Source organism: Typopeltis vanoorti, chromosome 22, assembly GCF_054136105.1.
Source record: "Typopeltis vanoorti isolate ZY-2024b chromosome 22, IOZ_Tvanoo_1.0, whole genome shotgun sequence".
Lineage (NCBI taxonomy): Eukaryota > Metazoa > Arthropoda > Arachnida > Uropygi > Thelyphonidae > Typopeltis > Typopeltis vanoorti.
Genome location: NC_143570.1, coordinates 76,555,603 through 76,582,901, shown reverse-complemented (window position 1 = coordinate 76,582,901; position 27,299 = coordinate 76,555,603). Strand labels below are relative to the sequence as shown.

The following is a 27,299-nucleotide window of genomic DNA, read 5'->3' as shown; positions in this document are numbered from 1 at the left end:
TACAAAATTTTGACAATCATATGTGTGTAGCCTAAGAGCAACAGCTCGTCCAGGTTATGATATGCATAAAGTTACAAAAAATTATCTAATGCATTATCATTATATACACATATGTACATTCATATAATATACATATTATATTTTATTATAATATAATAACATAATAAAATCACAGGAAACATGCTAATATGTACAGAGAAAGTTGCATAATATTAATTAGGAACAAAATTAAACAAAGCAGTTAAATAGCATTTAATTTTTTTCATTTTATACCTGAAACAGTATCTTTTTAATGCCAGTATTCAAAAACCAGTCATTTATGTTATTTTGAACAGAGCTTCCTCATTTCTGTGTGAAAATAAATATTCTTTCATTTGAGTTTTGTATTTGTTTGGGTTAGTTTCATTTCTTATTGTTAAAGGGTACTGTGTTGATTTTTGGTGCTAAATAAGTATAATGTTTGTGTATTGATTCTTTATTTGGTTTAGGAAGTACCGTATTTTCTGGTGTATAAGACGCACTTTTTTACCTTAAAAATTCATCTTAAAAATGGGGTGCATCTTATATAATGAGGGTTAAGATTGTTTCTTCTTTTCAAAGTCATACGTACTCCCTTTTATGTTTCAAGATCTTTGTAGGCAGTTAATGGCGCAATCAAATTGATGCGTGACCTTCACATGACTTCTAGCACGTCATTGACTAAGAACAGGGAGTCCCTATTTAAGTTTCATAATATCTTATCCGAGTAATCAGTTACCGATGTTTATCAGTATTGAGTTGATGTGTTGAGATATTTTGTGTTCAGTTTGATATTTCCCCGTAGATTTTAGTGATGGAAAAAAACAGGTCATGGTCAGAAAGAGATTTTGTACAATTTGCGTAATGAAAAGCATGCGGAATGTGGAAAAATTGCGAAGTGACCAGAACTAGAGACCGAAGTTTTGAAATGGGTGCAAGAAAATCAACAAAATGGCATTGCCATTTCAACAAAAATGATTCGTACACATGCAGTCAAAGTAGCCTGTGAGCATAATATTGAAGATTTTAAAGGTGGTGCGTCATGGTGTTACCATTTCATGAAACGCAGTGGACTTTGTATGTGTAGAAAAACAAAAATCAGTCAAAAAAATGCCAAAAGAATATGAAGACAAAATTATTTCTTTTCATAAATATGCGATTCAACATCAAAAAAATTACAATTTTGAAATGGGACAGATAGCCAATATGGATGAAATGCCCCTTACCTTTGATGTTCCCTCAAACAGAACTGTAGCTGAGAAAGGTGAGAAAAGCATTACAATCAAAACCAGTGGACATGAAAAAACACACTACACTGTAGTTCTTGCATGTTGTGCTGATGGTACGAAGCTGCAGCCAATGATAATTTTTAAGCGGAAGACTCTGCCTACAGAAAAAATACCATCAGGACTGATTGTACATGTGCATGAATAAGGTTGGATGGATGAAAGTGGCATGAAAGTGTGGATAGATAAAGTATGGAAAAGAAGGCATGGCACACTACTAAAGAAGAAAGCTCTTCTTGTATTTGATCAGTTCCAGGCTCATCTGCAGGATTCAATCAAACAAAAATTCCAAGAGGGCAATACTGAATTGGCTGTCATACCAGGAGGACTTACATCACAACTGCAGCCACTTGATGTATCTTTAAACAAACCCTTTAAAGTCTTTATGAGGGAGGAGTGGAACAAGTGGATGATGAATGCCGGTGTACATCAGCTAACACCCAAAGGGTGCCCTGAAATGGCCATCAGGTCTTTCAAGTGTGCGAGTGGGTTAAGACATCTTGGTTGAAAATGAATGAACAAACTATTGTTAAATCTGTCTTAAAATGTGGAATTAGCAACACCCTTGATGGAAGTGAAGATCATTTCTTATATGAAGATGATGATGAAGAACAAGAGGAAGAACAAAGAGAAGAAATTAATGATGATAGAGAAGAGTCAGATTACAGTGACATGGGTTTTGCAGGTTTCTGAAAGGTCAGTTTACTATTAAAAATTACATATTATTTTATCCATTTTTTTTTAAATCATACTTTAAAGTTTAGGTTTTTTCCAGAAAATTGTATTAAATTTCTTGGGTGCATCTTATACACGGGAAAATACGGTATATATATTTTAGGCCCTTATGCCTACTAAGGAAAGCATCTTGTTTGATATTTACATATTCATTGTTATTTTTTATGAGTAGCAGTACCCTATAGGCATATAAATACCTAAGGTATGATATATTTAGAATGGTGTATTTATTACACATTGCAGTATTCTTGTATTTCTTTCTAGTTAAGATTTGAATTATTTTATTCTGAGTCTAAACTAAAGGTTTCAGCATAGTGTTCTAGATTCCTCCCCAATTTAAAATACCATATTGTAGTGTGCTTTGAATTCAGGCAGAATATAGTATTTTTAGCATATTTAAATTTAAGAATCTATTTAGGTAGCAAAGTCCGTTTAACAGAATCATTACTTTATTTACGACATCGGTAATATGCAGTTTCCAGCTTAAAATATTATCAATTTTTAATCCCAAGTAAGTTATTACATTGACTTTTTCTATTTCCTTAGTTGCAATTTGAATTTGTCCTGCAATTCCAATCATGCAAAATTAATTGTGCAGTGGAGTTCATTTTGCCTGTTGTATTTTGTAAATTAAAATTTACATGTTTAGTTTTTGAGACATTCCAACTGAGTATATTTGACTGGAACCAATTTGTTACTTTTTAAAGATCAGCATTTACTATGGTATGTATTTGTTTGGCTGTGTCCATAGAGAAAATTAGTACTGTATCATCTACAGAAGTCTTTATTTTACTGTTTAGTGTAAGATTGCAGAAGGCATTGATATAAATATTAAATAAAATTGGTCCTAAGACAGATTGTGGTACACCAAATTGATTTTAAAATAGATTCTTTTGAAACAAAGTTGTTTTTGTCCAAAAATTTCATGAGTCTAATTTTTACCAATTTCTCTAATATTTTCAAAAAGACTGGTAGAAGAGAGATCAGTCTATAATTTTTCAAGTCATTTTTGTTTCCCTTTTTGTAAATAGGTACAACTATAGCCGTCTTAAAATCTGATGGAAACGTGTCTGTCATTCAGTGATAAGTTAAAAATATACATTAGGGGTTCCATAATGTACATTTGGCATTCTTTCACAATGCTAGTGTTAATATTATCTTATCATGAAGTTTTGGTTGTTTTTAGGCTAGCTATAACACTTTTGATTTCTTTTTCACAAGTAGGGAAAAGACTTATGAAGTTATCAATTCTCTTGGAGTTGCAATTCTGAAGGGTGGTTTTAGCATTTTTCAGAATGCTTTCACTGACCATGGCAAAGTGATTATTGAATTCTTCAGGTAATCCTCTGTCTCCATTTTCTCTATTCCTATTCGATATCTTTAAGTATGAGGAGGGTTTGTTTGTTTGTTTGTATCTTTGCCGATTAATTTATTCATAAACTTCGATTATTTTGGGGTTTCCTTCAAATTCTAGAAATTCATTTCTGTAGTATTCATTTTTATTTTCTTTTAATTTATGGTGTATTAGATTTCTGTAGTAGTGGAATGGCATCTTTTGTGGAACAAAGAGTTGGAACATTGATCAGGTCTTTGTTGTTCGCCGAATTTGCATGAAGTGCATTTTCAGTTTTGTTTCTTGTCTTTGGAGAGCTTTTTAAATTGACTTTTGCTGAGACTAGCACAATAAAAATGATAACTACTTTTGCATTTATCTGCACACTTCATAACAGATGCAACGTCAATACATGTCTCTTCCCAAACTTTACAGAGACTGCCGTTATGTTAGAGTTTAGTGCTGACTTAACAACAGCAGTCAGAGAAGTCCAAGAGACTGCAAGTGATGTGACTGAAGAACACTAGTCTGATTCATAGGTTAAACTGAAACACACAACAATTGCAAAACAACTATCAAAATTTCAACCCAACTTTGCAGAAGATTGAAATGCAGAACATATGCCTTCTATACAAACGGTATTTGTACTGTCCAGTTCCTTCTGAAAGCCATTTTAGGCAAAACTTTTGTTAATTTATGCTTTCACCTCTTTCTCACCAAAATGGCACTGCTGCAACAACACAAGGCGACACTGACCCTTCTGGTATCATTCTTCTCCAACTCCTGCCTGAATGAGGAAAAGGTGTCACTGTAAAAACTGGTTATACGTTCAGTATTCTTGTAGGCTGTGCCTTTTGTTATACTACATACTTCCACTACCCTGCTTTGTCTTTTCTTTCTTTTTTTCTTAACTATCATTAATGGTTGAATTGCCTAAAGCTATGAACTGCCATCATAGCTTTCTTTTTTTTTGTTTAACGACTGCACCAGTTAGACTATATATAGAATGTGAAAGTATAAGATCTTAAACCAAAGACAAAGTAGATGTCGTTTGTATTACCTGCTTATATTATTCTTACTTTAAACTAGTCGTGGCTTAAATGCAAATCATAATAACTTCTATCTTATGTAGGTTCGAATAATTTTTTTAAGATAGTGCATTGACAGAATCAGTTCAGTACATTGTTTACAAACCATTTAATTAAGTCAAAAGGAAGTATTTACACAGCGATTTACATACATACACAAAGTCATTACAACTCTCAGTTCTCTCTAATCTAATCTTAGTTCTAAGCTTATTTACAATTTAGCATAACATTATTTGATTATAAGACATACCTTGGTTAAGCCTAATTTACCATTACTATGCAATATCTCATATAGACAACTTCTTGACATACAATCTTGATCTTTCACATTAATCCTCATTCACATGTAAGTCCTCTTCTTGTCTCTCTTTCTGCTTGCTGACTCATTCCTGTTTTCCTGCTAAATTTCTTCTTTTTTGAGTAGTCAATTATACCCTTCCTTGTTTGATCTTTAACGTGGCGGTGATGTACAGTTCTTTCCCTCCATGACAACACATTCCTCACGTGGTTACAATCCAGGTAGATGACAAACGGCACTTCTCCTTCAATTCCTGACAACGAACTCTTGCGTGACGGTAATCTCAGGTAAGAGAAGAAATAGGAAATCCTAAGATAAAATTCCTTTCTGCCAAGCTGCCTTATATAGGTCTGGACTTCCCTTTGTGCGCATGCACATATCTCTCGAATTTGGTCACATATTTACTTTTGGACATGGTGATGTCATTCTTTGTGTGTCTTTGGAGCTCTTTATCCATGGTAATGATCCCAGCCTGGCTGGCTGAGTGGTTAGCATGTCTGCTTTCCAGTCAAGAGGCTGTGGGTTCGAATCCTGCCGTGGGCATGGTTGTTTGTGATTGTCTGTGAAAATACTAGTGGTGGCGGTTGGCAGTAGATGGCATTGGTGTAGTTACAGTCAATTGGTGGATTGTGAGTGGTGGAAGCAGAGCTGTAGAGTCGATGCCCTCCCTTCATGAATCTTTGGATTTTCTGGAGATGACTAATAATAATAATAATAAAGTAATTGTGGTCACATACTGACCTCTGGATATGATGACGTCATTCTTTACGGGTCTTTGGAATTTTCCACTTATGACAATTCTCAGAAATGTTCACTAGTTTTAGCATTAGACTTACTTACTTAACATTACTTATTAGACTTACTTGATGACATCATGTGCCACATTATTTTTAACAAAGGCTGAATACAATAATATTACAGAAAGTATAATTTCAGTCAGAATTTAACAATTTTCTGAGTGCATTCTCCCAAATTAAAAAACATGTAAAACTGAACATGATAAGTTACGAAATCACTTATCATGAGAGATTTTACACCACCTGCAGGCTTTTGACAGAAAAACATCAGAACATAGATAGCAAAAAAAAAAAAAAAGACCTCTCATCCTGATTGTACTCAAAAGTTGTGCTCTAGAACATGATGCCTGCTGAGTATTCATCTATGGACTCATTTGACATCTCAATACATGGAAGCATGTCTGTGCTCAGAACATTCAAAACAAAGGGAGATGATTGAACTGTTAACTTATTACCTTCCTCTGCAAAATAACAAAGAAAGTCATCAACAGTGACTAGAATTCTTCACTATTTGGAAACATTAGTTAATAACTATGGATTCTGCCACTTAGATATGCTGCATGCTGCAGATATCATAGCTTATATCACCTTTTCTGGACATCTGCAGTGGAAAGATTTAAAGAAACCTATGCTATTACTCTTGACATTTGATCAGGTCTGATATATCCATAGTTTCTCAGACAATAGTGCCATCCATTCCTCTTCCTTCTCATCTGACTACCCTTGCAATGTTCAAATATTCCCATACTTCAAGAACTTCTATAACCAATGCCTTAAATATGTTCATACAATTCTTAGATTTGGTGAGGATAACCTAGCCACCTTTATTGCTATCAAAACATAATCCTGCTCTTTTTTGTGTGAAAACAATCTCATTGCACCTTCCATTAATAAACCAAGCACCTGATATGATCATATATATTTTCTTGGACTGACATTTACCTCTAGTCTTTTTCTGTTACAAAGACATTACCTGAGTTGCTTTCTCAACTCTGTAAAACTTGACAACCGTTTTTGTGTTCAAGAATATTAACTCTGTATAAATTTCAAATCCTTCCAACTTTAAAATATTGTTCTGAATGGTTGGGACGGTGCCTCAAGGACTACCTTATAAATCCTTGTTGCCATGCTGATCAGTGATTCCTCTCTCATTGATTAACTTTAACTGCTATATATCACATAAGGTATGTCATAGCTTTATATTTCTTCTACAGATATCTCATTGACATTGCTCCACTGAACTAGCATCCATTATTTCTACATTTTCCAATGAGTTTGTTAAAACTCAAATAGCAGCTGCCCAACATCCAATCACAGTCAACTTCAGACTCATTGAATGTTTCTCTTTTTTCCTCTTACATTTCAACTGTCTCTGTTTTCTGCAATAGTGTTTCATGTGTTCTCAATGATGACAACCTCCAGCTCTTAAAAAAATTCACTAGGTTTTCTTTCTCTTCACTCTTGCCTACACAATACCACTGTGTATTGTGTAGAATCTACAAATTTTGAGTGTAGGATTTATATAAAGCATATAAAGGTAACTGTAAAGTAATTAGCTGACTGGAATATTATAAGATTTTTAATATTCCTAATACTATATTTCTTATAATATTCTAGTTTGAATATTATAAGAAATATAGGGTAAGAAATTTTTTTTTCATTGAAACTATGGAATGAAAATGACAATGATATTTTTAAGTAACTATGTAATTTACTTAATAAGCAGACAGTTCAAAAAAATTTTGTGTGAAAGATATAAATTTTTTATGAATGATATTAATAACAGAATTAATGTAGCAACTATTAATAATTATTCAAAAGAAATATAAAAATATTCTTATAGTATTAAGAGGAATTTCTGAAAAAGTAAGGTAACATTTTTTTTCCCTTAATAATGGTGAAAGGGAATGTGATAAAACATGGTAGACTGATAGACCTGTTAATAATATTAAAAAAGAACTGCATTGCAGTGTGGCATTACGGTTGCTACACAGCTATTTCCAGTTGCAAGATGGTAGCTACTGTGTGAGTGTGATCCAAAAATGGTGTCTGTGAAATTTTTTGTAAGCAAAGGAGGCTTCACCAAGTGACATTCATTGTGAACTGGTTGCTGTGTATGGCAAAATGGTGATGTCAGAGAAGCAGGTGTGTTTTTGGTGCAATGAATTTAAAGTAGGCCATGATGGCATTGAAGATTGACATTGAGCAAGATAGAAGACAACATTAAGCGCATTAGACCAGCAAGTGAAACTCTACAAATGGTGAACTTGACTGTTTACAACATTGTTCATGATCCTTGGCTTTTGAAAGGTGTGCTTCTGCTGGGTACCCTGACAATTGTCAGAGGAGCATAAGCCAACATGCATGGAGATGTCTTTAGAATCTGTTGCGATACAGTGACGAAGGTGAGGATTTTCTTGCTTGTTTTGTCACAGGAGACGAAACATGGATTCAGGTTCATCACTTTACCACTTTGAAAGGTGTGCTCCTGCTGGGTACCCCGACAATTGTCAGAGGAACATAAGTCAACATGCATGGAGATGTCTTTAGAACCTGTTGCGATACAGTGACGAAGATGAGGATTTTCTTGCTTGTTTAGTCACAGGAGGTGAAACATGGGTTCATGTTCGTCACTTTACCCCAGAGAGCAAACAAAGATTCATGACCTGGAAACATTCACAATCTCCTGTGTGCAAAAAATTCAAAATTGTCCCCACTGTCTGAAAAGTGGGGACAGTTTTTTTCAGACAGGCCCAGTGTTCAGGGATCACCAAGGCATTCTGTTGGTGGACTTCTTGCCAAATGGATTAACAGTCATTGCAGAATTTTACTGTACAACTTTGGACAAACTGAAAGCCAACATTTGACTCAAATGACCAGAATTCCTGACAAGCGGTGTCGCTTTGGTGCATATGGACCTCTTCAATACTGGTGTTGATAAACTGATCTATCATTGGGACAAGTGCATCAATAAATTTGAAAACTTTGTGGAGAAGTAGTGCATGTTCCTATATTTCTTGATGTGTAATTTCACCTTCCGTTGAGGAAAAAAAGTGTTACATTACTTTTCAGAAACTCCTCGTATATTCAAACATCAACAGAATATTAAGTGAAATATGTTGTTTGACATGCATATTTTTTCTTAAATATTTATAATACCAAACATTCTATTTGAATGTTCTTGTTAGTATAAAAATAAAATTACAAGGTTTCGTTCCCTTCCAGTACTGTCAGCGTATATGGTTAGGTAAATATGATTCTCAGCTGGGACCAGAATCTGATATTCAGAATGCACAAAAAGTGAGAGAATTTATGATTCAGAAGTATGAAGATAAAAAGTGGTATGTTTGTCCTGAAGTTGCAGTGAAAAACTTACAACAAACAGCAGCTGTTTCTAATGCTCATGACAATAAAATTCAGTCAAGTGTACAAAATAAATCAAATGTACAGAATATTCAGGTAAATAGCTTATGCAATTTTCATTCTCTTTCTCTTATAACAATTTTATGATTATACAGTCATGTAATTATTATAAAGTTAGTGGTTTAAAGTAACAGGAAAATGTGTATAGTAGTATGTGTGGATGATCCTAAATGTAGTGGATTTGGATGTGTTGTTTGAAATGGGAAAAGGAATAGGAATGATTACGTAAGTGAATGAGAAAGAATGAATGAAATGCAAGTTGCTGATTCAAGCCAAATAGGTCATAGAAGATGCATTGTTATGTGTAAGCTGTAAAGTTGATTGTTATGCCAGCTCACTAATGATAAACATAAGGTTTCCACAAAAAAAAAAAAAAAAAAAAAAAAAGAATCCAGTATTTTAAATCTAGGTATATGTTGACGAACAAAAATTAAGATATATAGGTCACAAATATTGTGCTTGAAGTATAAAGTATTTTGTGTGGCATGAATAAGTTCAGCATAAGCTTCACATGTACACTGGTGTACAAAAACCTAAGGACAAACACTATTTCTGAAGATTACAACTGCAAATTCAAACGAATCAGCTTGTGGCAGTGTGTATAACAGAGATTTTGAGTATAAAGCGGGTCCTATCCTAATTTACGCTCACGCATAGACCTACACTTTTTACCATGTAGGCATTTGGAATCCAAATTCTATGGAATAAGTTGGTTATTACTCCTCATTCCTGGAGGTATCTTATGTCTGTAGAGGTGTGTGTTCACAGGGCCGATTTGCCTGCTTGCGGGAGGATAAACCCCAGATAAACTGGATAAAAAGGCTATGTCTGAAAAAGATCCTAAGCTCCTCCCATCAGCAATGGGAATCGATCACAGGACACTCCTTTCCCAGGCATAAGGTTACGAAGCGCATAGCCACTCGGCTGACTGTGCAGACATAAAGCGGGTGCACATTAAATTTTTTAAATTGCGTGCAAAGGGGTAACATGATAGCACTTATCAGGATAACATGCAAAAGTCCTCTCTAAGCAAATTGTGTTTAAAGGAAACTATTTTTTGTGAAGGAATAAAGTTGCAAACTTAGATGCCTTGTAATGTCGCAAAGACATCATTTAGATGATTTCACATGGGTAGGATTATTGAAAAGCTTGAAGGCAGCAGAATTACCAATATTGCCAGAGAGTTTGGAATCTTGCATAGCATTGTATCCAGGTTCCGGGTAGTGTTTTAAACCAATGAAATGTGTTCCGGTCATTTGCTAAGAGGTTGACCTTACTGCACCAGAAACACGAAGACAGATTTTTGATTATTACAGCATAATGTAATCGACGTACCATGGCAGGTCAGCTTGCAAGTTGGCTCCATTCAAGCACAGGTATGCAGATATCTCAACAAACTCTCACAAAATGTAGTGTCCCTTTAACCACAGCTCATCATAGAGCAGCATTTCAGTGGTGTTGTATCCAAAAAAATTGGACAAGACACTAGTGGGCTAATGTAATTTTTACAGATGAGAGTAGTTTTAGTCTTTTCTCTGATTCTAGACGACACTTGATCTAGTGTGAAAGTAGTATGGCTTACCATTGCAAAAATGTTGTTGAAAGCGATAGATACAGGTCATGGTGTGCGGAGGCATTCTGCTTAATGGATGCACCAAACTACAAGTGCTGGAGAAATATTACAACAAAGTTCTTCAATGCCGTGTTCGATTGTTCCATGGTGCTATAGGCAAAAAATGTATTTTATTTTATGTATGATAATGTCACACTATATCGTACACAAGCAGTGGAGATACTTTTTTAGAGTAAGGACATTAATCGAATCAAGTGGCCAAAACGCTCCCCAGATCTCAACCACATAGAACACGTTTGGGAACAATTGGGAGATGCATTGTTGCCTGAAATTCCCCCTCCAGAAAATAAACAAGGCCTTATTCTTGCTCAGAAAGAGTAGACCAGTTTACCTCAAAACCTCCTGAATCACTTGGTGCTTAGCATGGTATAACATTGTGAGAGCTGCATTGCAGTTTGTGGTAGACATCTTCCATATTGAAATGTCTCTCCGCATAGAGTTCTGTAAGCACTATACATTAATTCCTTAACTACATCCTTAAGAAATTGATAATTTTTGCCAAAAACGTATTGCATTTGTACTGCACATTACATGTTTTGTGTAATATAATTTATTAGCATGCTGGCAATAAATTTATGTCCACATTTGGCTGTAGTCCATGAAAATGTTTTCATATACAGGTACAAATGTAGTTCGTCCTTAGCTTTTGGACACAAGTGTTAGTTCATGATACATATAAATTGCATCTCAGCTTGCATCATGTACATTCTGACACTTCTGGAGTAGCTAGTCATAGTATGTCTAATTTTGTTTTAACTTCTAGAATGAAATCATTTTTGATATATATATATATATATATATATATATATATATATATATATATATATATATATATATATATATATAGTTTATTTTTTTTACATAATCCAACAGGGAGAAAAAAAAACATCTGAGTGTCAGGTTTGGATCACAAGGTAGCTGGAAATTTTTTTTTTTTTTTTAATCACCAAACCACATGTTCTTGAGCTAATTATATATTTGGTTTTATCCTTTATCCAAGTTTAAGCAAACAAAGTTTGCTATCATACTAAAGTACTTTCAGGACTGGGGCAACTCATTGTAAAAGTGGTATAAGTTGTCATTTCTTGCCTTAGTATCTCATAATGCAAAGCACATCTCCTTGCGGACATGTATAATGCTATGCATTAAGGGAAGGATCACTACCCAGATTGGTTTCGACCATTATTGAGGTCTCATCAGTGGGAGCCAGTCCCAGAGGTGGTGACACCTTAGTGTCACCACCTCTGGGACTGGCACCTTAGTGTTAGTGGAGAAGTCATATTTACCTATACGAGTTGCCAAAGGATGTCACACCCTATTATTAAAATTTTCTGGATTAGAGATACGTTTATAGAAGTTTTACACTCTATGACAGTTTACACTTGGATAAAAGATAAAACCAAATATATAATTAGTAGCATAGCCAAGCGAAAAAACTTCCATAAACTTATCTTTAATCCAGAGAATTTTAATAATAGGGTGTGACACCCTTTGGCAACTCGTATAAGTAAATATGACTTCTCCATTACTTCTACCTTAGTATCACCACCTCTGGGTCTGGCTCCCACTGATGAGACCTCAATAAAGGTCAAAACCGGTCTGGGTAGTGGCCCCTCCCTTAATGCATAGTATTATACATGTCCGCAAGGAGATGTGCTCTGCATTATGGGAGATACTAAGACAAGTGATGAGAGTTTAGTCCACCTTTACCATGAGTTGCCTCAGTCCTGAAAGTACTTCAGGCACAAACTTTATTTGCTTACCCTTGGATAGAGGATAAAACCAAATATATAATTAGCAGCATAGCCATCGTGAAAAACAATTCATAAACACATGTTTGTGAGGTTCTCTGGCATCTGCTTAACTTATGTTAGCTAATATTACGATTTCCTTGGAATCGATAACTAACAACAGTTTCTTTTTTTTTTTTTTTTTTAGCTAACACCTTTTAATTCCCATTTGGGGAGTAGGCGAGGCTGTTTTAGTTCTATCTAAGTTAAGTTTAAACATGGCCATACCAGCCTTGAAGATGATCCACGTGAAGGACATCCAAAAAGTATATCAGAAATCATTGATCAAGTGAACGATATGGTATTGGATGACCAGTGAGTCCTATTGCATGAAATTGCTGAGATTATAGGCATCTCAAAAGAACGTGTAGGATATATTTTGCATGAAGAATTGCATATGAAAAAGCTTTGTGCAAGATGGGTGGCATGCTTGGTCACAGCAGATCAAAAACATACTCGCATGAAAATTTCTGAACAGTGCTTGGAGTGTTTTAACAAGAATAAAACTGATTTTGTATGTCGATTTATTACTATGGATGAGACTTGGATTCACCATTCCCCACCAGAATCCAAACAGCAGTCTAAACAGTGGACAGAAGCTGGTTGTCCAGCAGGAAAGGTCATGACATCAGTGGCGTGGGATGCTAAAGGCATTTTGTTTATTAATTATCTTGTAAAGGACAAAACAATAATGGGAAATATCATTCCTATCTCATAACCAGAATAGATGAAAAATTCTTGAGAAAAGACCAGGTTTGCAGAAGAAAAAAATCATCTTTCATCAGGACAATACACCTGCCCACAATTTTCCCATTGCAAAAACACTTTTGGCAATGGGAAAATTAGGAATCTACACTATGAATTCTTGGAATCCCAGATGGCTCCCTCTGACTTCTATCTCTTCCCAAAACTAAAACTCTTCCTCGCTGGTCGGCATTTTTCTTTGAATCAAGAGGTGATTCGAAGTAAAGGTATTTTGCAGGTCTTACTGAGAACTACTACAGGGACGGGATAATGTCACTGGAGTATCACTGGAATAAATGTATTAGTCTTAAGGGAGATTATGTTGAAAAATCAAAATAATTTTGAAATAATATATTTGTTTTTTCATTGTTAGGCTGAGAACTTTTCAGACCATCCTTGTATATGTATAGCTAAATGTTTACATTTATATATCTTACAGAAATAAAATTGGAACATTATTTAACATGTTCATGCCAGGGAGTTTTTGGTGTGTGTTATGCTGACTGCTGGAACATTCTATTATATGTATGTATGTCCCTTCAACATTGGATGGGTGCATTTTTGCAAAGTCTATAGGAACTTCAGGATATTACTTAAACTTTTTCTAGAGTTTCTATAAAATTAGCACTTGTGAATTATCTTAATGATATGGAAAATCTCAAATGCAATTTGAACTGATTTCAAGTTTATGTATATGTAGACATAGAGCTCCAGAAATACAACTGAAATTTACTAGCTGCAAAAAAAAGTTTAGTCACACAAGGTATTGATCTAGTTCATATAAATATTGTTATAGGTGATATTTAAAAAAATGGTGTGCTCACTGACAAAAGTGATACATTCTTTATTTCTTACTACATTACACGTGATTATACTGAAATATCCTTTATTTTAATGTGGGTTGAAAATGTATGCCACAACATAGCTCATTTACATAATCACTTCATAAGCACCCAGTGTATCTTTTCTTGGTTGCAAAATGCCACTGACTTTTTTGGAGCAAAACCTTGCAGAGAAGGGTAATGCATATGTATCATCAATAAGTCATGCAGGGTGGAGGGATTCATTGATGATATCAACTTCCCTTTTATCAGTTCATTTGATTTAAACCTCCTTCACATGATGACCTACTTGCTGGTATAATGGCTATAATTTCAGGCAGTTTTGAGAGAAATGGTAACCTGTCATTATTCATTGTTCTTTCAAAAAGGTCTTGTATGTTTAAATGCTTCCCTAAAACTTTGAAGTCATACTGCACTTCCACTAAATTTGTTGAAACTTGTTTCTTCATTATCATCAAAATATTTCCTGAAATGTATATCCAAAATCTTAATTTCTTCTTTCCCAAAATCTTCTAGATCAGGTAAATGTATCAAATACTGTGAGACCACTTTGGCATTTTCTGATTCATTTTCACTAAATCTGTTTTAATATATTGTTCAAATATATTATTCCTTCATCTGTTTAGCAATTTTCGTTCAACATTCGAATAGCTCTATTCACACATTATCTGAAAACCATTATATACATCTACACTATTTATGTAATCTAAAAATTTTCTCTCAGAAGGTTGTGGAGCTACTCTCATTTCTTTTAAGGCATTCTTGCATAGCAGTATGACTTCATTTTCTTTAACAAGCCTTTTGATATTGTAGCATCATTCCATTTTTTGTTGACTATTTCCTCCAAATGCATTAGCACGGCAGAGTAGTTGTCAACAAGTGCAGTCAGTGCTGCTCCCACTCTATAAGACACCCACCTTACTGAAAGCAGATACTTGAACTTCAGGATTTTTGTTTGTAACATGCCACTGCTTTTCTAATTTCTTTCATTCATTTTAGTGAATTCTGGTAAAAGGTATATAAAATTTTTTGTCAGAAACAAAGGGAACATTTTTTTTTTTACATTTCTTTACATTTTTCAAATAAGATTTTTTTTTAACATTATGTAAAATGTTCAAGTATTTAATTGCACTAAGTTAATTCATGTTGTGAACTGTGAAAGTAAGCTTAGAATAATACATTAGAATTGGGCACCTAGATATACTACACTCTTGTTCTTTTAACTTTTTTTATAGCCACTTCTGGCTATAGGTGTCTCCCAGTTCTTTCCATCTGTTTCTGTTTTGAGCTTTTTGGTGTAAAGAGTTTTAGTTGTTTTTCTTATATCTTCTGACCATCTTCTTTCAGATCTTTCAGCTAACTTTTACCTTCATATGGCCACCACTCCAGTATAACTTGTCCATCTATTGTCCCTGAGTCTTGTAATGTGTCCCTTCCATTTCTTTCGAAGCATGTTTTCTCCAATATCTAAAAATTTTGTTTTTTAACTTTGTTATTTCTTCATTTTTGATTTTATCTCTGAGTCTTTTGTTTAGCAGACATCTTTCCATTCTTCTTTCTGTTTTTGCATTTTATCTATTATTTACTTTTTTGATTGGTCATGTTTCTGCTCCATATGTCATAACAGACAATACACATTACTGGAACAGTCTTGCTCTGTTCTCAGATTTGACTTTGTTATTTAAAAATCTCTTCAGTTTTCCAAAAGCTGACTATCCCATTCCTATTCTTCTTTTCATTTCTTCCATGCTCGTTTTATACATACTCATCTACTATTTCAATTTCTTTATTGTTTATCTTAATAACGTTGTCTTTCATCGTATCCTTTTTGATTTTTTTTCAGAATTAATGTCTAATCCAATTTCTATTGATTTAGTTGTTAGATATTCTATCATTTCTTTTAAATCTTTCATATTGTTTTCAATAATAATATCATCAGCAAATCTTAGGTTACTTAATTTCATTACATTAATATTGACTCCTTTATTGGACCATTCTAAATTACTCATGTTCTATTGTGAAGAGTTTGGGAAAAATGGTGTCTCCTTGATTTATGTGAAATTTTTTGCTTTCATTAAGAATGATATTTAATGTAGCATTTCCGTAAATATATTTTATTATGTCAATGAATTGTTTTTCAGTGCCATAATCCCTAAGAGATTCTATTATTGATGATGTTTTCATGTAGTCAAAAGCTTCTTTAAAATCTGTCAAGGCCATGTGAAGAGAAAGGTTGGATTTATTGCATTTTTCAATAAGCAGCTTATTGATTGAATATGATCTATTGCACTGAAGTTCTTTCTGAAACCAACATGTTTAGAGGGTTGTATCGAATCAAGTCTTGTTTCTAATCTATTGGTTATAATTCTAGTGAAAAGTTTATAAATGTGAGATAACAAACTATTGGATCTGTAGTTTTTTTAGTTTTAATTTACTTATTTTTTTTTGCAGTAAAATAATGGTTGCATTATTCCATATTTGAATGCTTCTCCTTTTTTGATGCCTTTATTGAAGAAAATTTTCATTTCTTGTTTTAGGGAAGTTGTCTGAGAAGTAATAATTGATTCTTATTTTTAAGTGCTGAGTTCAGGAAAAAAGAGTAAAAAAATTCCATCATTAACCAATTTTACTCAGTTTCTAATTTATCATTTTTATTAGTAGTATTTGGATTTAAATTCAGCACATTGGTATTTATTTTCATTCTCCTTTATTTACAGCTAATTAGTTGTATAAGTGCTTTTTTGAAGTGCCTTTTTATGGTAAATAAAGAAATTTCCACAAAACTATCTCATTTTAAGATAGGAGAGGGAGGGAGAAATGCAGATAAAGGTGCAGATGGCTACTTTGAATCTGATTCGCTGTGATAACAGATGACTTTCCTGTTGTTACAGACACTAACACTTTCTTGTGTGATTCTTTAGTTGAACTTTATTCGTTGACTACTAAGGTTATCATATTTCTGAAAGGTGGCATATTTTCTAAGTTAGTGTGAATATTTAATTTAATGTGTTTGCTTTTTTTTAATGTTTTTACGCATTGTCGTGTAATAGTGTTGATGTCATTCATTAAAATTCATTTAACTGTGTTTTAAGTGGTGTTTGTAATGGCTTTTGATTTTGGGACAACAAAGATGATACACCAAATACCTGTGCTTTTTGTACAAGTGGGACAGCCGAGATCGAAAGCAAGCAACATTGGATCAAGAAGGAATGGTCAGAAAGAGTCAAATTAGAACATGGAAGTAAAAATGTGTTACACGAAATTTTGGGTGCCTGAAAAAATCCTTTTACCCCCGCTTCACATAAAGCTAGGATTGATGAAGCAATTTGTCAAGACTTTGTCGAAAGAAGGAGAGTGTTTTAAATACATCTGTGCAAAATTTCTGGGATTATCTACAGCAAAATTGAAAGAAGGTATCGGTCCGGATATGGAAACTTATGAGGGATAAACTGTTTGAAGAAAAGATGGCAACTGTTGAAAAAGAAGTGCAGAAAGCGTTGAAAGAGGTGGTGACCAAATTTTTAGGAAATCACAAGGATCCCAACTATAAAATGATTGTGGAAGACATGCTACAGAAATTCAAGGATTTGGGATTCTCCATGAGCTTGAAAGTGCACACTTTCTTAAGTTTCATTCAGACTACTTTCCTGAGAATCTGGAAACTATTAGCAAAGAGCAAGGAGAGCAATTCCACCAAGACATCAAGGAGATGGACGGAAGGTATCAGGGCAGGTGGAATGTCAACATGATGGCAGACTATTGCTGGATGTGCAGAGATGACCTGGGGAAAAGAATTTCACAGAAAAAGTTCAAAAAGAAACTTTGGAAAAAGAAAAAGACACCACAACGCAATATAAAGTATGTACTAAAGATTAATCTTTAATTACTTTAATTAAACATTTTTTTCCAATACTCATCATCATCATCAAATTCCTGCCATATACCCTCAAGGGGTGTACAGAATATGATATTACTACATGCAATTGAAAAAAATTACATCACTACTAACTTCCTATCTACAATTTTCCTCCAAATCAGTCTGTTACTTGTCAAGACTCCAACATTATCAGATCTTATATTTCTATCGTCTAAGGCACTTTGTACTGTATCAATCCACTTATATCTTGATCTTCCTCTGGGTTGTTTTCCATGCAAACCTGGCAGAGAACACTTGTTTTGTTAATCTTTCCTCTCCCATTCTGTTTAAGTGACCATACCACCTGAGATTAGCTCTGCTAACGCATTCCTGGATGCTGACAATGTCAAGTTCTTTCCTAATATCCTCGTTTTTAATATGATATTGCCATTGATGCCATCTGTTCGCGCCTATAATCTTTCTCAGGACTCTCATATCTGTGGTCTCTAGTCTTTGGTCAAGTGTTTTACTTCTGACCCAGCTCTCATATCCATAAGTTAGAACTGGTTTGAACACTGTCTTGTATACAGCTAATTTAGTGTTCCGACTAATTTCTCTCTTATTCCATATGAATTTATTCAATTGACTCCACACCATACCAGCTTTGCTGATTCTGTTGTCTATTTCTATATTTAATTTACCATCTTCAGTAAAAATCGTGCCTAAATAGCTGAAATGTTTTACTTGTTCCATAGGTTCTCCATTCACAACACAGTTGACATTTTCACTGATTCTGCTTATTTTCATTGTCTTTGTCTTTTTATTGCTGACCTTCATACCATATCTATTACAACAGTCATTCAATTTAGTCAGAGAATCTTGCAGACTTGTAGCGGATTTATTTAGAAGCATGACATCATCCACATAAAGCAAAGAGCTGACATTAACATCTCCAATTTTGATATCATGTTTAATACCACTTTCCTTCATAATGTGATCTATATAGATAATGAAAAACAGAGGGGATAATGTACATCCTTGTCTCACACCAGATTTAACATTAAACCATCTTCCTGTACTTCCTTCAATTCTAACTGCTGATTTACAACTCAAATAAAGACTAAGTATTGCTTGATATAATGTCTCATTGACACTATATAACTGTAGTGTATTCAATAGCTTCTTTCTTGGCACCTTGTCATATGCCTTTTCCAAATCGACAAAACTTAAATACAGATCTTTATTATATTCCAATGATTTCTCAACTATTTGTCGTAAAGTGAAGATCTGATTTTGACAGCCTCTATTTGGTATCAATCCAGCTTGTTCTTCTGCAATTCTTCTCAAGTGATTTTTCAGTTTCAAAGATTTCTAATGGAGGTATATCAGCGTATTGTCATAATTTTTTTTTTTTTTTCTGTTGATTCTGAAAGTTCACTTTCTATCTTCACTTTTATACAGATTCATATAAATTTTTTTTTACTTCTGTGATTTCTTGTTTGCTAAATAATTTTCCATTTTGGTCTTCAAGATATGCTACAGTACTTAATTAAATTGTGCGCCAGTTTTAACTTTTGTATTTATAATTAAAAAATTATTTTGTTAACGAAATTACATAGTGAGAAAAACACTTTTTTTTTTAAAATGATTATTTATTATGTATATCATAGGTGCTGGATACACATGTAAGGTTAATATTGAACTAAATTAATGCATTAACTAATTTAGGGTTCATGAAATGAAAAACTTACTTGTTTTACTTGAGGTGGCAAGATTTACTATTTTCAAGTAAGGCACCATAACAGTGTGTAATGGCAGCTCATTTTTACCATTTCAAGACTGGAACAAAAACCAGAAGTATGACGTGTAAGAAGCATGCATGGAATGAGAAGAACGTTGAAGGTTTTTTTCACTTGTTTATACTATCAATTAAATATTGCAAGAAATTATATTCTTGGTTTCATCCTTTATCCAAGCGTAAGCAAACAAAGTTTGCACGTGAAGTTGCTTCATGACTGGGCTAATTATACATGGAGGCTAATGACCTCGCATCAAATGCTTTGGTATGCAGCTCACATATCCTTACAGACATGTATAATGCTATGCATTATGGGAAGAGCTACAACTTAGACTAGTTTCAAACACCTTTACTGAGGTCTCATCAGTGGGAGCCAGACCCAGGAGTGATACCAAGGTTGAAGTAATGCAGAGATCATATTTCCATATGGTTGGGTGTGCTGTCGTGTGGCTTATGCAACTTGCACTACAAAATTCACGTCAATTTGACCATATGGTTGTATTTGTATTGATGTATGAAAGTTTTAACAGCGCATCAGAGTGCTCATCTTAATTGGTCCAGTGTAATTCATTGTAGGATAACTTTGTGAATTATTAATTAATTGTAACCAAATCTGCATACAGTGGGGGACAATGTATTTAAGATGTATAAAAAACAATAATAAATGAGAATGTTCTATTTGGTTGATATATTTTAATTACTCAAAGGTGTAAATATGTGAACCATCATTTATAAGTTGTGGGGGACAGTGTCTTATAAAATGGGAAATGTAAAGGGAAGAATAAGTGTGAGTAGAAATATTTTCATTAATGGCAAAAAAATTATTAATAATTAACATTTGTAATATGTATGTACTTTAAGTTGTTAGGTAGAGCAAATAGCATGCAATCCTATAAAATAACATGAATAAGTAAATTTATGATGGTATAATGAAAAAAAAAATGTATGAGGTGAAGGAAAGGATTTGTTTGCAAAGTATAAATAACTAACCAATAATAAACAGCCACTATAGGGATGGGCTGATCCAGTGAACTGATAATGTTGATCAGGTGATTCATTTAGGCATGCAGGAATACACGTAGTTTGATTGAGCAGCAAATCATCTTGTAAAATCTGTTTTGCATGTTATGTATATTTCGCTTCATTTTCTAAGAATTTTCTTTTTACTGAGACTCAGTATACATTTTACACAATAATGGGATTTGTGGATAATTCCAATAATAATAATATGTTATCATTATTGGAATTATCCACAATTTCGGGAATCCTACATTCATTAGTCCCCCCCCCCCAGTGTCAGCAGCTCTTCTGTCTTATCATTAATAGATTTTTCACATATGCTAGTATTTTGTTGTAGATCAATAACTTTTTATAATACAGAGAAGTATTCCACAGAAGTATTCATTTTTATTCAGGAATAGATAAATTTTTACTATGTCTATTTTTACCAAAGACTAGAATAACAATGTCCCAATATCGTTAAAAAAAAGCTTTCCAGCCTCAACAATGCTCTACCGCACAAGCAAGAAAAACAAGTCACTTTATCACTAAACACAGTAAACAGACATTTAACATCTGTGTACTATATTTAGGACAGTTAGTGCATTTAGAGACAATTCAAACAACACACTTAATGGAAAAACACTACTACTCCTCAGACTATGCTGCATGTATGTGTCAGACACAATAACCAATCACAGCCACTAGGTGCTATTGTTTTAGCACTCGCTCTGCCTCACCTGGTAGTTTAAAACCACTGGAATGCTAAGAATTTTACCCACTGTGCCATCTGTACGTCTGTTCATAGGGCTCAAAAGTGTGTGTATTTGTGACTGCACACCCTGACTATTAACAAGAATGTGATGCGATGTATATGCATCGAAAAGTATCGTCTTCGTGAAGCATTAGTATATTGTGTTTAATTTTAGGAATCCTGTGAAGCAAGGAAAGAGTTAGGGAAGTCTTTAAGTTAGCAGAGGTAATCTCAGGTGGTATGGTCACTTAAACAGAATGGAAGAGGAAAGATTAGCAAAACAAGTGTTCTCTGCCAGATTGGCAAAAAAAAGATCCAGAGGAAGACCAAGATATATGTGGATTGATAGATACAGTAGAAAGTGCTGTAAAGCTCTGATATTGTTGGAGTCTTTATAGGTAACAGATTGATTTGGAGGAAAATTGTAGATAGGAAGTTAGTGGTGATGTAAGTTTTTCATGTGGTATTGTCATATCCTGTACACTCCTTGAGGACACACGTCAGGAATTTGATGTCTTTAAAGGGAATAAATGAAAAAAAAAAAATCAGTGATATTGCTATTCTGTGTAGGCACCACACACCTAGCACACCCGGAATATTCAACCGTGATATATATATATATATATATATATATATATATATTATTACTTACAAGGGTGGTTCTTCCTGTTCAAATAATTCGGTCTTTAGTCTTTCTGAGGTGGGGAGGGGTGTTCATGCACGTGCCTACCTCTTAGAAAATTTGCTTTACATAAAGCATTTTCTTTCTACATTATAAACAGGCAATACCACATATTTTCTGAACTGAAAATTTGAAAAAAGTATGTTGGTTTTTTTGTATTTAGTTAGACTTTTCATTTACTGTTGATTCTTACTATAGCAAACACCACTATAACTCTCACTCACTATAACTACTGAAAAGTCCCTACTAAATCCCATTGATTATGATGCTATGCTAAAAGAAATTCACTTAAAAAACTGTTCCCTTTATTTCTGTGATCCATACGAGTTTGCTAATGTTGTTACAAAGTATTGTAACTATATAAGTTAAATAAAAGATAACTCATTCATTCATCCAATTCTTATCCCATCCGTGATGATAAGGGTTTGTAATTCGCATTAAAAAAACAACAACAAAAAAAAGTTGCACTTCTAAGAACTCTGAGCTGATAGCTATTAATGTAGCTCTACTATGTTTAATTTGTATTTTTAGTGACTCTTTTCCAGTAACAAAGAACTGTTATACACTCAAAGAAAATACTTAATGATATATGTGGGGGGGGGGGGGGTCCGAAAAGTTTTGATAAACACCTAGAACAAAAATGATATTAAAGTAACTGATATAACCACAAGAAAGAACATATCTTAAAACCCTTTAACCAATTGTTTCATCAAATGTAATAACTTGTTCTTTTTCTTTTAGGATATACAGTAAGACCCTGTTTAGTACTGGTTTGCTATAACTCAGGTTTTTTCCGAACCCTAAAAAAAGCATTGTAGCCATTGGCTATAACTCCCCCCCCCCTCCTTAACAGAGATTACACTAAATCTATCACCATTCCTTATATCTGGGGCACATCTGAAAAGCTTACAGAAATCCTAAAAAAAATATGACCTGACTACTAGTTACAGACCACATAAGAAATTGGCATCCCTTACCTGCTCCACCAAAGACCAGCCACTTCCCCTAGACCTACCTGGAATATAGTTCCTTGCAGTTGTAAACTGTCCTACTATGGCCAAACAGGCAGGGTAGGTAATATCAGGGTATCCGAACACAAAAAACTACATCTGGTTTCACCAATACAAGCCCCTCAGGACTTGCGGATTATGCACTAGATACTGACCACAAAGTACGTTAGAAGAAAGGCTACTTTACTACACCACAGCAAATATAAATATGAAAGATTGGTCCTGGAATCAGCCTCAGCTCTAAAAAAAACTTCCCAAATCTCAACAAATTTGGATGCATGAGACTGTCCCAAATTTAGGAAACTTGCATCCTTAGAACATCACAGTGAAATGGTATTTACAAGAAAAGGGTCTACGTGAGAAAGTTCTTATAATGGACAATGCTCCAACACATCCACCGCAGTTGGAGGAAGAGTTTAATTTCATCAAAATTAAGTTCTTGCCTCCTAATACCACACCATCCTACAACCAATGGATCCATATGCTATTTCCAACTTCGAAAAGCTTTATATCAAAGCTCTTTCCCAAAGATGTTTCGAAGTTATCGCCGACACAGAATTAACCCTTAGGGAATTCTGGAAGAATCACTGCAATATTCTTTATTGTTTGCATCTTATTAGTCAGACATGGAAAGATGTTTCTGTGAAAAGTCTAAAATCAGCCTGGATAAAGTTATGGCCCGACTGTGTCCGAGGAACTGCATTGGAAGGACCTGAAAGCGAAATTGACATTATAAATACAGTTGTCTCCCTGGGATATCATACATTTGGAAGTTGATGAAGCAGACGTAGAGGAGCACAACGTTGAGCTGACCACTGAAGAGCTACAGGAAAAAAGAAAAGGATGAGGAGGAAAAGCAGATGTCTTCAGAGGACGAAGACAGCAACAAAAAAGGGGGCAATTCCAACAAGTGATGTAAAAAAAATCTTGCAGCACTGAGGCGAATTGCAGGAATTGGTTAACAAGTGGCATCCAAATCAAGGATGTTGTTTCTAGAGCAACCAATATCTTCAATGACAAATTCAGTCAACATTGGATAGGTTTTTTTAAACCTCCCTCACCTAAGAGACAAAAGGAAGCAGCTGATGACAACAAATCGAAAACTTCTGAACCACAAAACCAGCCACAAGAAAATTGATCGTTTTTTACAATTTAATGGAAGATGATTTTCATACTAATCATGTAAAACCAAAGATTTCATAAATAAAAATTAATATGTAATGATATACAAAATGCATATTTATAGTTTAAAAATGCTCCTTCTCACTCCTTCTCCATTTCTTTGCATTTTCTTCATTCAGTTGAGAATAGTTTTTTTATTTTTTGGATTTTTTTTTAAATTTTTGAATCTGGGAAGGGATTAATTGATTGCCCATAAGATATAATGGAAAATTGGGTTTTGAGATACATACTTTTTGAGATGCAAACCATGGTCAGGAACAAATTAAGTTCGTAAGTCAAGGTACTACTGTATGTGTGTATATATATATATATATGTGTGTGTGTGTGTGTATATATATATGTGTACACAGGAATATCTCGATTATCGCGATTCTCGATTTATCACGGTTTATAATTTGATACCAAAATTTCAATTATTGCGCTCAAAATTCGAATTATCGCGGCTGCGAGATGTAGCACACTACATATGCAACCAGTTCGAGTCGCCACTCTTCAGGTATCGCTTGTTTTTATCCGATGGTGCCTTCTCACCACTTACCAGTAACTATCTGCCCTTGCCTGAAGTACATGTGGATATTTATTTCTCTTGTTATTTACCCCTACAATGAATGCTAAAAGAAACAAAGATGATTTCAAGTCTACAGCTATCAAGAAGAAACATAGAGTGATCAACTTAGAAGATAAGTTGCATATGATAAATAATTATGAAGCAGGCATAACCAAAGCCAAAATTGCAAGAGAGTATGGTGTAAATGAATCAACGGTTCGCCATATTTTAGACCACACTGCAGACTCTAGGGCTTCGATCTAGGACTAAAAGAAATTGAAAAAGGTGATGTTCAGGACTTGCTTCAGTCACATGATAAGGAGCTGGATGATAAAGACCTAATTAACCTCGAGAGAGAACGTGTTTACGATGCTCAAATTGATGATAATGACGAACAAATTGACTTGCCACTGAAGGAATTTACCCTCAAAGAAATGGGCAAAATGTTTAGAATTGCTGAAAATTTTAAAGAAAAAATCTTGAACGCCGATCCTAATCTTGAGCAATCACTGAAAGTTCGTCAGGAAATTGAAAATTCCATCCGTTGCTACTGAGTTTTATACAAAGAAAAAAGAAAGAAAAAATTCCACCAGACAACACTACACCAATTTTATCCAAGAAAGAATAATTGTATGTACTGTATGTACTTATATATAATAAGGATTAAAGAATAATCTTGTTTTTCTTAATGAACCTTCATTTTTTACTTAGCACATTTAACACATTTCTTTTTTACTTGATATATAAAATTTAATTAATAATTTGAAAAATCCTTGGCATTGATCACCCATTTTACACTCATTATTTATCCTGATTATCGCGGATTCGATTATTGTGGTATTTTTCGTGACAACAATAACCGCGATAATCAAGGTATTGCTGTGTGTATATATATATATATATTTTTTTTTTTTTTCATTAAAGTAATTTATTAATGATTAATACTGACTTCGTTAGCCAAGTAGATCATGTATAGTAATGACTAGCTCCTTTCCAACTATCAGGCTGTGGGTTTGAATCTAACTGCTGACCATGGATGTTTGCTGCTGATTATGGACATGAAATTCATCTGTCACAAAAATTTGTTTAGGTGATAGATGATGATTGATGGAGGCTTGAACTGTCTTGAAAAAAAGAGCAGTTATTCAGATTATCTAACTCTTATCCTACCACTGTGACTAATACAAATGTTTTACAGATTTATAACTTTTCATGTGTGGTGACCTTTATTATACATGAAAAATTACTCATTCATTTGGTTCCTTATTGTCTGGTTTTAGTTTTTTTTCTCTTTTTTTACCCCTGTATGGGTGTGTCATTATCTTTTAACCACCTTACCGGCCATTATGGATCAAATACGCATCCTCATACACTGTGTATCCATCATATGTTTCGATGTAATATCAATGCTATTACAATTTTAATATGCACTTCGCATCCATGTTTATTTGGACGTATATATGTCCTGGCCGGTAGCATGGTTAAAATTGATAAAACATGTAGCCCTGTTCATTCATGCTGCAACAGTACCCTTTCCAAATTATTTCTCCTCCAGTTCTAATTAGACTGCAGGCTTTCAAATCTTAATATCTGGGTTTTGTATACTGTATTTGGGATTGAAATGGTTTGTTTGTGTATGTGGGGGAGAAATCTGTTAGTTCTTGACATGTTTTAGTTTCCATCCTTCTATGGGTGAGAATGGCATAGAAAAATAATAAATAAAATATATGACTGCTTTTAATTGCCAAGGATAACTTGAAGGTTACTTTCAGTGAAAAACTAGTTGTGGAAAAGGCTGGTTTATATTATAAGACATGCTGAGTGAACAAATTCAAGAGTAAGCAGTTTGAATTTGAGAATAAAGGACAGGATTTTGAATTTGTAAGCAAAGCACTTCATTTGCTATTAGAATGCAAGCATTCAAATCTTAAGGGTAATGAATGCATGTTTTAGGCTCTGTAAGATGGCAGATAATACTATTAGATGACAAAGTACACTGTAATATGATAGAAGAATATGCTAGTAATACAAGTTGACAATGACTTTTATCAACAGCTGCTTAGGCAGGAAAATAATATATACCTCTGATAGTGAAATCTGAGCAACAGTGAGAAATGAGAGCAAAATATTACGTTGGTGTAAACAAATTTGGAGTGGTTTAGGCTGACCTGATCATTAGACATAATTGTGCTTGATTGATTTATAAAGTTATGTTTTATATCCATTAGACACATGGTTTGGTATTGAATAATTTTCTTAGCCCATTAATTTAATTAATTTTAATTAATAGTTGATTACATGGACCTTTTATATAAAGTTACCCATGGGATAATTATTATTTTCAATATTTAGACTTCAAAAACTTCATCATGGGTTTCTTGTACTACTGGAACAGTAAATTCAGAACTACAGCCAAAATCACAGTTTGACATGTTTTCTGATTTCAGTGAAGATCCATTTGCAACGCCTAAATCATCAGGTAAG

At 33.9% G+C, this 27,299-nt stretch overlaps 1 protein-coding gene across 1 annotated transcript in view; it reads left to right on the top strand.

The window, feature by feature from the left end:
- Window positions 1-27,299, top strand: part of drongo (Arf GTPase activating protein drongo) — a 182,449-nt gene that overhangs the window by 55,636 nt on the left and 99,514 nt on the right. Inside the window, exons 3-4 of the mRNA XM_090411961.1 lie at window positions 8,781-9,014; window positions 27,168-27,294. Coding sequence (XP_090268087.1) covers window positions 8,781-9,014; window positions 27,168-27,294 — 361 coding nt within the window. The remainder of the gene's footprint in view (window positions 1-8,780; window positions 9,015-27,167; window positions 27,295-27,299) is intronic.